The sequence below is a fragment of the Magnolia sinica genome, chromosome 18 (genome assembly GCF_029962835.1).
Source record: "Magnolia sinica isolate HGM2019 chromosome 18, MsV1, whole genome shotgun sequence".
Taxonomy (NCBI): Eukaryota; Viridiplantae; Streptophyta; class Magnoliopsida; order Magnoliales; family Magnoliaceae; genus Magnolia; species Magnolia sinica.
In genome coordinates this window covers 43664145-43680865 of record NC_080590.1, presented here as the reverse complement: position 1 = coordinate 43680865, position 16721 = coordinate 43664145, and the positions used below count along the sequence as shown (strand labels likewise).

Here is a 16721-nt window from a genome sequence, read left to right as displayed (position 1 = left end):
GGCAGCCCACCTCGAGTGAGCCCCTGCATTCTACAGGCCACCCCACTCGAGCCTGGTGTGAAAATTTCCCTGCATTAACGTGGTTCTAAAAGGAGAGTTTTGTTGAATCTCGCTCTCCTCGCGGGCTTGTGGTCAATTTTGGCGAAGCACCGTAATAGATGCTTTCGTAGTTCATCACATAGTGTTGAGTCGTTACAAGATGTAGAGCATTTCTTGTTTCCTTCAGTCTGTTCTAGTTAAATCTCTCTCTCTCTCTCTCTCTCTCTCTCTCTCTCTCTCTCTCCCTCTCTCAAAAATTAATTAATTAATTAACTAAAAAGGTAAAATAAATAAAAGATTTTCTTTGTTGTAGTTAGTTGGGCCATGCATGATCCTGAATTTAGATGGATCTCTTTCTCCGATCTTCTGAGGGATTAAATTCTACAAATCAAGATGCGCTTTAATTTGATGACCAATTCAGCAAAGGTATTGATGCTTAGGGTGTAGTTTCTGTATGTTGCTTGTTTGTGAGGGATGATTTCTCATCATACCTTTGCTGTTTGGTGATGTATCTTTTTCATTTTGTTGACTATAAAAAATTCATCGTCATTCAAAAGAATAAAAGAAAAGAAAAGGAAAACAGATATGAAAAGAAAACCAACAGTCGATTGGTTTCCTTACTCATTTCTTTCTTTTCATATCATTTCACAGTTGGTGAGAACAAAACTGAAGCCGACATTGAATTTGACCTTGCCTACCAGTATATTATGGTTTTGATTTCATTCGATGCATAGAATACAAATTGATTTTGAACATTTAGTTTAATGAAAAGGAAATGACAAAACACAGTGATGGTTCCCAGCATTATGAAAGAGAATGTAGCCCTCAAATTGCAGTTATGTTCCTTCCAAACCCAACTTCAAAGCAAAGCTATGGAAATCTGCAGTGTTGACCCTCAAATGAATGCTAAGGGAATCATGATTTGGTCTCTTCCACTATAAGACTAATGGCAACTCAATTTTATCGTGCATCCAAATACACCGTCAACATTGAAAAGTGCTTGACAATATTTCTTTCTTAGAAACAGAGCAACTTCTGGGGACATTTCAGATAGCAAAACTCACTTTTTAAGTCTTCGAACTAATGCAGCAGTAGAGGGGAAAGGGGGGAAATTAAATCGGCTGTTTTTTTTTTTTCGTCTCTTTACATTTTCTAGAGGGCCTCCAAAATGCATCCATCATATTTTGATTGGTCTTAACAGTTACCATTCATGGTTGGGATGCAGGATAATTGGGATCACATCTCCAATACTTGGGGCTCTGGATTTCTAATAACCCGTTTCATCGGTGCCATCGTATCACCGGTTTGTTACCATACTCAAATGTCCTTTCTTCCTTATGCATTTCTTTCTCTGTATGGTATTTATAGAAGAAGATTCAAGGATATCATTTTGCAGCTGACTTGGTGGTACATGCCAACCTTTTTGTTGCATCCCCAGTGATTTATTTGAATGAGATAGTATTCGGTGAATATTGTATCTCACTCGAAAAAGTTGCAGGGAAATGGGGATGCACTGACAACCTTTTTTTTTTTTTTCTTCCCTTTTTTGGTTCTAGAAACTAGAAAGTTTATAAGGTAAGACAACCAGGTACCGAACCCTGGATCACTCACACACTACACCAGCAATGCACTCCCAACTATTATGGGGCATGTTTGATGTACAGAGATGCACCAATGCTCTCCGAGCACTATAAGTTACATTGCTCCTAGTTGCATTGGGACACATAGTTCGATTCATTGATCTGGACTGTTCATTAGGTCTAACAACTTTTTATGGGCTACCATGCAATCATCACACAATTTGACCAATATTAACCAGTAGATCAATGGCCTTTAATATGAACGGTCAAGATCATTTACAAAAAAGCCCAACCAACATTTCAATCCATCCATTTGTTAGGATCCATCATGGATTGCTTATGATTCTAAAGAATCACTTTTGCTCGGCAATCATAATCATCCCTTCCATAGCTTGGAAAAAGGATGTCTATAGAAAATAAGGTCAAATCAGTGATGGATTGGATCATCCAATCAGTGCTAGTGGCCCATAAAAAAATGTTCTGGACTTAATGGACAGTTCAGATTGATTGATTGAACCGTCCTAGGGAACTGACGCAACTGGAAGCACTGGAGCATCTCGCTTTGATGTATGTAGAAAAAGATTTCTTTTAGTAGCACCCAGCCTCACTAGTCTCCTACTTTCCAATGTTCTCAGTTTTGTTCAGACAAGAAGGCAGATGAAGTCAATGAATTTTTTGCAAGCCGAATGAAGCCCTCAATGGCTAGGACTCTGAAGCAGAGCATCGAGCGGGTCCGGATCAATGCCAAATGGGTCCAAAGTATAAAGGACGAGAAATGCCTAGGAGAGGTCATTAAAGAGCTTGCACACCGGAAGTACTAGAGAGGGTTGCCTTTCATTCTGTTTCAGTGGTCTTCACTAGAATGATAGACAAGTATAGTAAATGTGCACAGGATTCACCATGAGTTGGTGTGCACATTATTTCCCACCATCCAAAGAGGCTTGTTGGGCATCTATTAACATTTCAAAATTCTAATTGTCGAGGATTTTGGAATGTCTATTAAGATTCCCACCCATACCATGGATAGATGGTGAGAGGATGTGATCACCAACCCTCTGCACACTGTGTGCGCACAATCATTTCCGCATATAATAAAAGAACACTGTTATACAGTCGATATGCATGTTTAGCGCCTCAATCATAAAAATCCCACTAGCGGCTTTCTGGTGTCTGATGTCCTATACTCGAAGTCGAATTTTAGATTGTTTGTGCCTGTTTTTACATGAACTGGTCAGGTGTGAAACATGCACATTTGATGTTGCTCAACATTCGTTCTACTCTGCACAGCGTTTCTCGGAGTTGAACATGATGAAATAAGAGATTGAAAGCTTTTGTTTAAATGGTTTGTTTGGAAATTTACTAAAAAGCTAATAATAGGTTTTTCTCTATTAAGAGAAATTTGTTGAAGTGAATGGTAGGCTTTTGCGTGTGTTTTTAATGTGGCTAATTTAATTGAGTTGAAGATTGCTAGAATCATAGTTCTAGAACGCTCAATTCAAAACTTGGCCGAGTCCACTTGACTCGGCAAGATTTGAGGCCTAGTCATTTAGGGAACTCGGTTCTTGATATGACTTGACCCAATTCAGGAAGACTTGTCGACTCACTTGTCTTGCTGTGACTCACGCCGACTTAAACTGAGTTCCCATCGGTCAACTTGACGTGACTCGGTGACTCAAACTGAGTCACTCAGTTTGCTCGATGATGAAAGTGGAGGGAAGGATCAAACCTCTGCCATCCAGTGAGACGGGGTCGTTCTACGTGTTGCTGTCATTTTCTCAGTTTTATAATACTTGTACTGATTCTAGCTATTTTAAGTATTTACTGCCATTCCTAGTAATTTTGTTTTATATAATTATTAATTTATAGTGGTCATGTTCTATCCGTCCAGAGAGCACAGAGGGCGGCAAGAAAACTACTCTTAGAGTATAATAGCCAACAACATAATGAAAATGGACGTGTAACTGTGTGCAGTGACCAGAACCTCACAGCACATAAGCAGATGCTATGCAGACCCGCTGGTGCTCGATGGACTGGACCTGATTTGAATGAGTCTGGGTCCATTTATTGGACCTGTTAAGAAATGGGTTCGGTTTGGATCTCACTTTTTGGCCCAGTAAATTCATGACTAGTCAGGTTTGGGTGAGTATATGTGCTGGATCTGGTTAAAGTCAAATTGCGTTGGGTCTAGTCAGGTCTGGGTCTGGTATTTTTAATAGTAAAATTTTGTGTGTGTGTGTGTGTGTGTGTATATATATATATGTGTGTGTGTGTGTGTGTGTATTGATTTTTTTTTTTTGTTAGCGTGTTAGTACACCCACTGTATATAATCCAGTAAGAGTGCCGGTTTTACACACCATATGCATATCAAAGCGGCACATGTTTGAGTGATCTAATCCATCCATGAGGTGGGCCAAACCATTTAAATGGTCTTATTTGTTCTGGACCCAATTCAAAACCTAGATCCGTAGACCCAATGGGTACCGGATGCCCAAAGCCAATCGGATCCAAGTCCAGGTCACTAGAACTGGACCCAAAGGAATTGGACGTACGGGTGCTGTAGAACACAACCTGAACCCTTCCAGGTAAGGTCAAACTGGATATGGTATATAATCTTTAAAAGCATTCTTTTAGCAAATAATTAATTTTCAGGGTTGTTTTGGTGTTATTTTGCATACTTGTTTTCTTCTTGCAAGTATTCTCTTTTAGGATAAAGGACTCTTGTTAGCGGGAGAAATTGGGCATCTCAAAAACCATGACCATACAACGGGAAGAGGAATGAAACCCAAAAAAAAAAAAAAAAAGGAAGAAGAAGAAAGAAACAAGAGAGGTAGAAGAGTTTTACTTGTCAAGCTGCAGATTTCAGCCAGTTTAGTTTGATTTTGTAGCCTTCAAGAAAAAAGGATTTATAATGACCTCAAATTGGCTTTTTCAAAGTATTGTAGGACCCAACTTCGTTTAGTAAACGCAGCAAGAGTATAGTTTTTTTTTCCCATCATCATTATCATCTAAAGCCTTATCCCAGCTAATTAGGTCAGGCACACAAATCATGTTATGCATGCAATTCCACTCTATCAAGGACCACACATCTTTAGTTAAATCATAAATCCTCAAGTCTTTTCTTACTACCCCAACCATAATTTTTTGGCCTTGCCTTTTCCCTTTCAAAACCTTCAACTTAAACCGTCTCACTCCTGATTGATGCTATTCTTAGTTTTCCTTGCACATGGCTAAACCATTTAAGTCTTATCTTTCCTCACCTTATTAGCTATTAGTGTTACTTTTAAGATTACTAGAATGTGTTCTTTTATAATTCTATCCTTGTATTTCCACTCTTCCGTCTCAGCATCCTCATTTCTGGTATACTCGTCCTATGCACATGTTGTTTCTTGACTACCCAACATTCTATCCCATAAAAAAATGACTGGCCTTATAGCTTTCTTACAAAATTTTCACTTCAGTAACTTGATGTAGGCGATTGCATAAAACTCCAAAGGCACATCTCTTCTTCATCCACCTAGTTTTAATTCCATGAGCAACATTCTCCTCAATCTTTCTATCTCTTAAATAATTGACAGACAATATTGAAAATAGTCCTTTTCGATATCTCTTGGTCAATAATTGGAACTAGTTCTTTATATTCCATTCCTTATACTCTATTTTTGTCCAACTAATTTTAAAATCTTTAGATTCTAAGGCATCTCTCCACGGTTCTAACTTTATCTTTATCTATTCCATGTCATCAATCAATTCTATGTAACCTATAAACAATATACACTATGAGATTTCTTCCTGTAAATGACTTGTTTACTCATACACAACCTATGGAAAGGGTAGGGGGTTAATGCCAATGCCTGGTGCAAACCTACTGTAATTGAAAACTCACTCATCTCTCTACTGTAGTCATCATATTTATTATCACACACACACACACACACACAAAACCTACAAAAAATATATACCGTGAGATCTCTTCCAGTAAATGATTTGTTACCTCATTCACAACCTATGTAAAAGGGTCGGGGCTTAATGCCAACATCCACCGGATTAACTCTTTTAGGACTCTATTATATGCTTTCTTGAAGTCAATAAGGATCATGTGGAAATCCTCCATCCTCACTCTATATTTCTCCATTATTTTTCAAGAAGGAATATAGCCTCAGTTGCCAACCTTCCTAGCATGAAACCAAGCTGATTTTTAATACATTTGTCTCATGCCGTAATCTTTACTTAATTAATGTTTCGAATGCTAGATCAATCTAAGGGAGGGTGTAAGCCTAAGATGTCATTCCATTACAAACCCCTGTTGGGAAGGGAATCTCACCTATTTCTGTCAACATATAACATTTGAGAAGATTAACTCCCAATTCCAATAAATAATTCTCTTATTATTATATAGAAAGTCATCTATATAGATTTCTATTTAATCATTGCAATGTGTGAGTAGGTAGTTCCATAGGTGACTCATTGTGTCCTTAGCTACACTCTTCTTATGTATAAGAGGATGAGATTGAGTGTCGCTAATTTAGTGTATTATGACGAAAGACCATTGATTGGCCAGACTCGATTACGTTAGGAAAGCGGCTTGATCGATCACAAATTATACATCTATGTGAGTAAGATCCCGTGACAGCCATACCAAGTTTTTAGAATTATAAATATATACTTGTATACTTATCTGCCGACAGTATCGAGTTTTTGATAGACCTTTCCAAATGAAATTATTATTTTGTGTGTGTGTGTGTGTGTGTGTGTGTGTGTATATATATATATATATATTACTTTAAAATTATTCAAATCAAAGTTTGTGAAAACTGAGTTTTCAGAATAACTCGATGAGTTGAATAAGTGCGTATGTTGGTCGAGTATTCCCGATCGAGAATTAACTCCATCCAGTGTGGTCATGTGAAATAGGATAGGCATTGTAAAGCTTTGCTTATTGAGTACTAGTTAGGTGATCATGTAGTACTTAAACACCTATGAGAAGATAATAGTGTTCCAATTGGTCCCATGCCTTTGATTTTTTTAATCGCGATGTTTGGTTTTAGTTGTTATGAGACGAGTTAAATGGACTATTTTCTTTGTGCTTATCCTATAATGTGATTGAGTGTGAGATGTTGGACATAAGCCTGTGGGGCTCACTTATGGGCAATCACTAGTGGGTGGGTCCCATGAGATTTAACCTCTTTTTTATTAATCATTTTTCTTTATTTCGTCTGAAGTTGAATTATAAATTTAACTTTAAACGAATATTTAGATGAGGAGATAAGGATAAGATTAGATAATCTTTGTCACATCCAAACTCCCGGTCCTTCCCTATAAATGGAAAGAGGTCTTCTCATAAAAATCATATTAAAAAACAACAAGAGCACAAAGAAAAAAAATGAAAGATTAATATTTCCCATCTAGATTGTCCCTTAAAAAATCTAAGCCGTAAATCGTGATCCAAGGCTATCTATACCATAGAATTAGCGGGGTGTTAGACCCATCTGCTCCAATAGTAGTTAGGTGGATCGCTAGACCTAAACCGTTCATCTTCAGCTTTGTGGAGGTCCCATATCGTGCAGACTGTCGGATCCTAAGGGCCCACTCTTCCGCATAGACTTTCAAATCCTATAGTGGTAGAAGGTTAAATGTGGAATCTAGTGATAATGGAAGAGTAATGGTCATATTTGGTGATATCTGATGACCAGTGGTCTCATCTTGTGGTAATGGACAATAAATGGTAGGTTCTCATAATAATTGATGATTAACAATCATATCTAACAATACTAGATGACCAAAAGTTGTATCTAGATCAATAGTTGAATCTAATAATGATAGACAAAAAAAATATATATATATTTTGCACAAGACAATCTTGATACCAAGGAGTACCTACATGGGGCAATTCATGCCCATGATAATGATTTGTGGAGGCATTCTTAGTGTGTCTTTTACTGCTAGGATTGACTAATATATGCTAGTTTGAAATACTTCCTTCCCGGTCCATCTTACTGGGCCATTAAATGAATCACTTGAATTGCTTGATTAATATAAATGCGATAATTTGGCCCACTCATCATAGGTCCCCTAGATGAAAGTCACATACATGACATATATATAGAACTAAGAGAACTATTGTTATTTTGAATAATGTGCAATTAGCATACCTCATCATCCAAGGTTTTGAAAATTGGTTGCAGTATAGGCGTATCACTCGTTGTATAACTGTATTAGCCATCCTTCTCGAACTATGATGGTAAATCAATAAAAATGAAAAAAATATGGACCATAATGGCTCCTTATTGGTCATGCAAACCAATATGGGGTATATTGGCACCATTATGTATGGTGCATAACAGTGTGTTAGTGCTACGCCTATAAAACTCCATTTCGTTTTATTTTATTTTATTTTTTTCCACTTTTCACTTTATTTTTTTCTAAAAATATAAGAGTTGTTGGGTATTAGATTCAACCATAATGTTGCCTAAATAAAAAGGAAAAAAAAAAAGACTCGAGTGCAAATAGAAGGCATAACATGATTTTGATTCCTTTTGAGGAAAATCGAAAAACTCATTAAACCACTTATTATGGTTTTCTCTTCTTTTTGTTAATATGCCTTTATTTACCAAAATCATGTTTGATTTGTTTTTTTATTGGGGCCTATATCCTTTATTTGAATCAAGGCTCTTAATAAGATGAATAGTAAATGTGTAGCCAAAATGTGTGGTCAAATTATGTAGGCAATCTTAGAATTTAAGAATTAGAAGGCTATTAGATACTTAACTTTCAACATGTAGCCTAAAAGACATCATCCTCACCGAAGAATAGAGGTGGGCATCGGTCCTGATCGGATCGGATTAGGTTCAACTCGACCTGATCCGAAATTCTACAGGCTTGACCCGAATCCGATCCGATCCGTGCCCGGATCTGGGTCACATAATTCGGACAGATTCGTTGCATGATTTTTGTGACTCGAACAGTGTCCGACTCGGTTAGAAAAACCAGGTCGGATCAGGTTGAGTAGAATTTAGATATATAAATTTAATTAAATTGTTTCATGTGATGTGGTCTATTTTAATCTTTAATATAATTACTTTTTGTACTCAATGGTTAAAATAATATGTAAAAATTTATGAACGGCTTAGATAAAACATACACATCAAGGTGGGACCCACATGGGTATGAAAAAACTTCCAATCTAAACGTATACTGTATACAGCGTTTTTTACTTTTTGAATCTTGACGTGCAGTGCACGAAATTCAAACTACTTTCACACGAGCAGAGCTGTACAGGGTGAGCAAGGTTCATAGATATAATCATAGGGTATGTGTTATATCAAAACCGTTCATCTATTTTCTAAGCTTGTCTTAAGGCTTGAGACAAAAAATAAGACGGATCTAACTATCGAGTGGACCACACGAATGGTTTAACAGTGAAAATCATTCTCTACCGCTATTTGTGGTGTGGGCCACATGATCTTTGGATTTTTTTTTTTTTGCATAATACTCTATAATTATTTCTAAAATTATATGAACGGTGTAGATATGATAGATACATCACTGTGGGGCCCATAACTTTGATCTCCTTTGAACCGTTGTATAGCACGGAGCTCGAGGAGCGCCTGCAGCTCGAGGCGGCCAGAGGTATTACAGCTGGAAACGGACTGGCTACTCCCCTGGCCACCGGACGTCCGTGCTCTGTGGGCCCCACCTTGATGTATGTATTTCATCCATGCCCTCCATCTATTTTTATAGATCCTTTTAAGTCGTTAGAAAAAAAACTAGGTATATTGAAATCTCAAGTGGACCACATTATAGAAAACAGTGTTGAATGAATTTTGACCACTAAAAACGTTATGTACGCCATAAAACTTTTCGATCAAGCTGATATATATTTTTTTCCTTCATCTGGGTCCCCCATGACTTGATCAACATATTTTATGAAATCTATATGTTTTATCTACATCGTCCATCCATTTTTAAGAAAATTAGGGTAAAAAATAAAACATATATTGCATACTACCCACTCACCTATCGGTTCGGGTTTGTTCGGTGCGGTTCGAGTCCATCGGTTCGGGTATCCGGGTCGAGTCGGTCCGGACAGAGGTCTATCCGAACCTTACCCGAAAAAAAATCGGATCTGGAAACTACAACCCGATCAGGCCCGATCTTGGCCGTCGGTTCTGTTCGGAACGGGCCTGATCGGGTCGGATCTGGTCAGATCCGCCGGATCGGGTCACAAATGCACACCTCTACCGAAGAATGACCTAGTACATGATCAAATACATTGTTGAAATAAAAAGAAAGGAAATTCGTATTTTGGATCCTTCTAATTTTTTAAAAGTAATATTTGTTAGATTTTTTTTTTCTAAAAAATCAACCATGATGCCTGTATCACATCGTCCGATATACTACGTTGATACATTTATGAAAACCTCATCATCATCACTTGTAGATTAGTATTTGTAGTTAAGCTATCCAAACATATACAATAAAGGAAGTGATTTAGGTTGACATGTAATGCAATCTATTTTCTTCTGAATAAGAAAGTGTAAAATTATTAAATTAAGTGTAACGTCTCGAAAAAATCCGTGCAAAGACCCGAGTACCATCTAAGGTAGAAATCACTAAGAACCGAATCCTTTAGAAATTAGACAAAAATTAATTAAGTAGCAAACTGAATTAATTAGTAGATTAACTTGAACTGCTTTTTATACGAACTGCAAGACCTAAAACTAGTAGAATCGCTAACTCTACTTTACCTAAAAACGTAGGATCAATTTCGAAACCTAGTTACTCTCGGGAGCATATTGAAACTCCGTAACGAACCTAGACCGTGTGTTGAAAGTCCGATTACCGCGAAACTATACGGTTATGACTGTCTTACTGGGCTTGACAACCATCTCGGGAATTAAGTCCAAATAGTACCCAGAAACGCACAACTTGAGCTTAGAGCGAAGTGTGTGAGAAACGTTAATATCTTTAGAAAACAGACTCAAACTTAAGTAAATTGGGCCGTTCGCTTGCAGGCTAAATTTAAGGTTTCAGACCGTCAGAATCCAACCCTACTACACCCTCGGATTAGGAAAATTTTTCAACACATGTTAGTTACTTGTGACCCCGATCGAGTAACGATAACCATTGAACTGAAACTGGTCCTCCGTGGTCGATATACAAATTCGATCAAACCGAAACTTTAACCTGACATAGATCCATTGTCAGGGAACTTTCTCTGGACCGTATGCAGAAAATGAGCCTCCAGATGAGCTCCGTTGGCCCGAAACAACCACTCTTTGGCTATAACTTAAGTATACCATGGCCTTGGGGCCATTGTCATCATTTTGAGCCTATATAAGGGCTTTAACCCACCCCTCTCTCATTCTATACGAATTTTCAAATCCTAAGAGAGAGAAGAGAGAAAAAGAGAAAGAAAGAGTGAGGAGAAGAGAGAGACAGAGTGAGAAATAGTTGCTGGGATTCGATCCCATAACTCCACGTGCCGAATCATCCTACCTGTATCGCTATATCGGCGATTTCGACCCCGTTCTCGGGTAAGAAATCCTAAACCTAATCTGTTTTAGGTATCCAAATAGACAGATCGGTGAAATAGCTAACCTATTTCATGTTATAGGTTGCCGTTGTGCCATAGACAAAGGCATAGTGTTCAAACTGAGTTCGATACGAGTTTATCGACAGAAGGTGCAGACTATAAACGTTTAGGTTATGGTTTTCAAGGCTTTCAATGTCAGTTAATGATTTATGACTGACTTGATTGCTATCACATATGCTTAGATGCGATGTTTTCCGCGTATTACATTATATATGAATTTTGTGATGATTAGAATATTTTTATATAATGCATGGTTTACTCCACCAACATTTATTGCTAACTCTAATTAAGGATAAATGGTTCAAATTTATACTGAATTTTAAAGGTTAACACTCGAGTTTTTAGAAAACGAGTCATATACTCAGGTTTCGAGAATCGGGGCATTATAGAATGTCATTATGGAAATAATATACATTCATCTTGATAATTGTATCACTACAGTTTTGAAATAGCCTTCGCATGCGTTCATAACAAAATGTATCATTTTAATGTATTATCAGCGTCTTTAAGAATATAACTAGAGCATCTAGTTTTGGTCAACTGGCAATAACCTGTTTAGACAACAAAGTTGTCATATTTGAAACTTTTCTATAACGCCCTAAAAATTGGGGGTCGAGTAAAAGCTCAACTCCCGAGTTCCAACGCACCACTTATACAACATAAATAATGATAATTAAATGTTGTCCATATTAGTGCATTAAACATGAGTGAGATTGTACCAAATCAACATATCATACTCCAAAGACAGTTAAATTACGCAAGCAGAAGACTATGATAAATATATAGAGCATATAAGTGATTGTAAGTCCCCAGAGTATGAATGTCACCAGGTTAAATAATTCAATATACAATGGAAGCTAAGGTACCTCTCTTTATATCATTGACCTAAACAATGATCCATATAGGGTCATCAATCCTAGTTAGTCGCATACAATGGCAGTTCCAGGTCGCTACGGAGAGGCTCGTCACCTTAGCGCAGGCCTAGTTGATACTCGAAGTCACTACGGAAAGGCTCGTCACCTTAGCGTAGTCCTAGTGTATACTCGAGGTCACTACGAGAGGCTCGTCACCTAATCGTAGGCTGACAGCTCGAATACAGTGTCTCATACCACCGTATTCGGCTCACGAGTTTGGTTTGCTCACTGGACACTATGGGGAGGCTTGTCACCCCAGCGTAGGCCGACAGCTCGACCACGGTGTCCTATACCACCATGCCCGGCTCATGAGTCTTAGCGGATCATTGTACCAAGGTTAAACGGGCTTTACACTGGTAAGTGGTACCTTAGATTCAAACAGTAGCGTCCATACATGGTGAACATACATTAGTCAATTGGGTTACTTGACAAGCTTGAATGGTACGAGCGTATGTTGAATTAATCGACATGGAGCACATACGCACTCCTTGTGGCCTAACCACTGTCGATAATCACCATACAACTCGGATTCATCGAACGTATCTGTCCTAGTTAAAACAGTTCGGCCACCGATCGTAAACCATTACCGATTACCCAATCACACTCCAAAGCAATCGCATTCACATATGATAATCAAAGACAGCATGTGACAACCAATCCAAATATAAATCTCATTTGAGCATTTCAACCAACACATGGTGTACATGTTATCATACAAAGGCATTTCGACCATAAAACACGTAGTAACGATATAGGTTATATAGTTCATATATAATGTAATACGCGGAAAACATCGCATCTAAGCATATGTGATGGCAATCAAGTCTGTGAGACCCGTACCCTATACCGTACTGTTCTGGAGGATTACACGGTCCTCCTGGTCAATTTCTGGCGACTCGTGATCTGTAATCGGTAGTTGCCCCTGACCCTGAGTCATATCCCATTTTTTAGAGTCGGATCGACCCGATACCTATACCCTAGCGACTGCGCCGTCGCTGCGGTTCCGATGCCGCGTCTCGCGTGCCGAGGTGATACCTAGGCTAGGAGTTGTGGGCCTGAGAATAAATCGAGGAAACACCGCAGGCAACGTGTGCACTATTTCCAGGAAGATTCCTGGTTGAGAGAATGAAATCTCTACCTATACCCTCCTCTTTCCACCAAGTCAACCAAGACCTTACCTTTCCCATACTTTTTATGCCAACAAGGCAATGCTACCCATACCCCATCTCATCTCATGCCCAAAAAGTCAATTAGCCCCATCTCTCACCCATACACTCCATGTCACTCATTCCTCTCTCTCTCTCTCTCTCTCTCTCTTTCTCTTTCACTTTCCCATTTTTCAAGCAAGCACCGTCCAAGGCATGAGAGCTCCATGTGAGAGCTTTGTGTGGCCCACTTCTTACCTCTCATCTCCTCCATCCAACTGTCCAGACTCCATCATTCTCCGTCAAAGTCGAAGTCGAGGAGCTTAGCTTGCCATTGATCTAAGAAGAAGCAAAAAAAGGTGGGTGCTCATGCCTTAGATCTCAATATTTGATGAAAAATCCATTTGTGATGGGACTTATTTGCATGTATGTGATTGTAAGTGGAGAGGGGCCCATAGTGGCAGGGCCCCTCTATCTCACTATGTCTCTCTCTTGTAATGGGTGTGGTTCACTTGATCTCTACCATACAAAGTTGTATGGGCTCACCTAGAGGGATCTAGCTGGTGAGCCACGTGTAAGTGGACCCACCTTGATGGACGTACTGTCGTCCATGGAGTAACGTCCAGCAGCGGAGGCTACTGGACTGGGTGAAAGGAAACATGCATCAGCTTTAATTCAAAAGCTGGAGGGTCACACTCATATGGACCCTATCTTGATGTATGCATCTGATCTGAACCGTCCACCCTTTTTCCCATTTCATTTTAGGCATTGAGCCGAAAAATAAAGCCAATCCGAATATCTGGTGGGCTATAATGTAAGAAACAGTGGTTTTGGGTGATTTAGAATGTTAAGGCCCGCCGTGATGTTTAATATACCCAAAAATATTTCATATTGGACTCATTACATCTGTTACGAACCGGGGAAACTAGTAGCCGGTGTGGATTTTACTAACGTGGGCCCTACCTATCAAAATCCTTTAAAAAAAATGATGAAAAGCTCCAGACGTTGTTGCTGTCACGCTGCAGCAAGCAGCGTCCAGAGGACGCCGTGCTTGTGCTTGGAATGAATGGGCAGGATCAGTGGGCCCCACCTTAGGCCCTACCATGATGTGTGTTGAACATCAATACCGTGTATTTGATAGGTTCCTTTTTATCAACTGGTAAATTCAAAATTCAGCCGCACAAGGAACTCAGTTGGCCCACACTACTGGAAACAGTGGAGACATTGATGTCCACCATTGAAACCTTTCCAGGCCCATCTTGATGCTTATTTTGCATCTCATCTGTTCACAGGGTCATGTAGACTTACACGTGGGGAAATACAAATGGCAACTTGGTGCTATCTTGGTGGGCCCTACATGTGGGACCCACCTTGATGAAATACATATCCACACCGTCCGAAGCGTACAATGAAGTGTGATCTGACAGTGGGGTGTCCTAACTAGCCAACGACAAAAAAAATAAAATAATAATAGTATTAATATATATATATATATATATATATATATATATATATATATATATATATATATATATATATATTGTAAGAGACATGGTGGTGGCCCCACACGTGGGACCTACCTGTACCGTTTGCAGCAGCCCCTGGCTGCATCGTACAACAGCTATATTGCTGTTGTACTAGTGTCAGTAGGGTCTGTGGGACTCGTATGATGCATGGACTCATCCATGTCGTCCGTCCATTTGGATGGCCACACCATGATGCATGCGTTGTATCCACCGTTCATCAGGTTGGGACGGTGGGACCCACCAGGCATGGGAAGGCGGGTTGGCTGGGTACCTCACGCCAGTTATATAGCTGGTGTATCGACGCCACCAAGCTCCGTGAGTCCTGCTGCTGTACGACGTCAACAAGTTCCGCAGGCCCCTTATTGATGTATGTGTTTTATCTACACCGTCCACTGTTTGGACGGTGGGACCCACCATGATGCATGTGTTGTATCTGTCCGTTTAAACATTTTGAGATATCATTTTATGGCATGGGTGAAAGGATGAGTCAGATCTAAAGTTTAAGTGGATCCCACCAATTAAATAGTGAGCAATGACATCCACCGTCCAACCTTCTTAGGAGTCACAGTAATTTCCAATCAAGCTGATGCTTGGTTTTCACTTCATTTATATCTATGCTAACTTATGAATAGGTCGGATCTCAAAAATGAATGTTACGATGGGCCCAACTTGATGTACATAAGGCCCATTGTTGCGGCCCATCATGATGTATTTTGACCCATGGTGAGGCCCACCCGTTTGTATTGTTAGGCCCATGTAATAAGTCTCACTTGATATATGAGGCCTAGTATTAAGGCCCATGGGCGAGGCCTAATATGGTGTATTCAAGGCCCATTGTGATGTATTCGAGGCCTATGGGCAAGGCCAATTGTGATGTATTCATGGCCTATGGGCAAGGCCAATTGTGATGTATTCATGGCTTATGGGCAAGGCCAATTGTGATGTGTATTAGGCCCTTATCGTGATGCCCATTGTGACAAGTACTAGGCCCATGACGTGTGGCCCATTTGATGTATTCGAGACCTAGATACGTAGCCCATTTGATGCATATGAGACCCATGTGTAGGGCCCACATGTCATCTATTTGAGGCCCATGAGCAGGACCCACCTGTTGTGTATATGTGGCCCTTGAGTAAGGCCCATTGCTATGTATATTAGGCCTTTGAGAGAGGCCATGGGCCCACTGCTTGGGAGCGATGTTGGTTAAATATTCACATTGATGGGCAATGATGGTTTAATGTCCACATTGTGACCTTGCATTGGGCTTTGTTAGGCCCATTCTTACCGACTCCGATTGCCGTGACCGATTTGCTAATTTTGATTATCAATCGATTCGATTGTCGTGACCGATTTGCCGATTCTGATTATCGATTGATCCTGATTGTCGTGGCCGATTGCCGATTTCGATTAATGAGACCGATTTACCGATTCCGATTATCAATCGATTCCAATTGATGTGACCGATTACCGACTCCGATTGCCGTGATCGATTTGCGAATTCTGATTATCGATCGATTCGATTGTCGTGACCGATTTGCCGATTCTAATTATCGATTGATCCCAATCGTTAAGGCCAAGTATCAAGGCCGATTCCGATTGTCGAGGCCGAGTTCGAGTGTCGATTTTAATTGTCGAGACCTATATGGTATATATGCGACTCGTAGTTGAGGCCCATTGTGTTGCATTTGAGGGCCAGGCGATGGAGCCCATTATGATGTATGTTAGGTCCAGGAGAAAGGCCCATTGTGATGTATTCATGGCCCATGATGCATCGCCCATTTGATGTATTCGAGACCCATATGTAGGGCCCATATGTCATGTATTTGAGGCCCACGAGCAGGGCCCACCTGTTGTGTATATATAACCCTTGAGTAAGGCCCATTGTGTTGAATATCAGGCCTTTGTGTGAGGCCGTAGGCCCATTA

General features: G+C 39.7%; 1 protein-coding gene across 1 annotated transcript in view; it reads left to right on the top strand.

Moving 5' to 3' along the window:
- Positions 1-2959, top strand: part of LOC131233007 (aminopeptidase M1-like) — a 54522-nt gene extending 51563 nt beyond the window's left edge. Inside the window, exons 18-19 of the mRNA XM_058229560.1 lie at positions 1265-1342; positions 2255-2959. Coding sequence (XP_058085543.1) covers positions 1265-1342; positions 2255-2440 — 264 coding nt within the window. The 3' untranslated portion in view covers positions 2441-2959. The remainder of the gene's footprint in view (positions 1-1264; positions 1343-2254) is intronic.
- The last annotated feature ends 13762 nt before the right edge of the window (positions 2960-16721 follow it).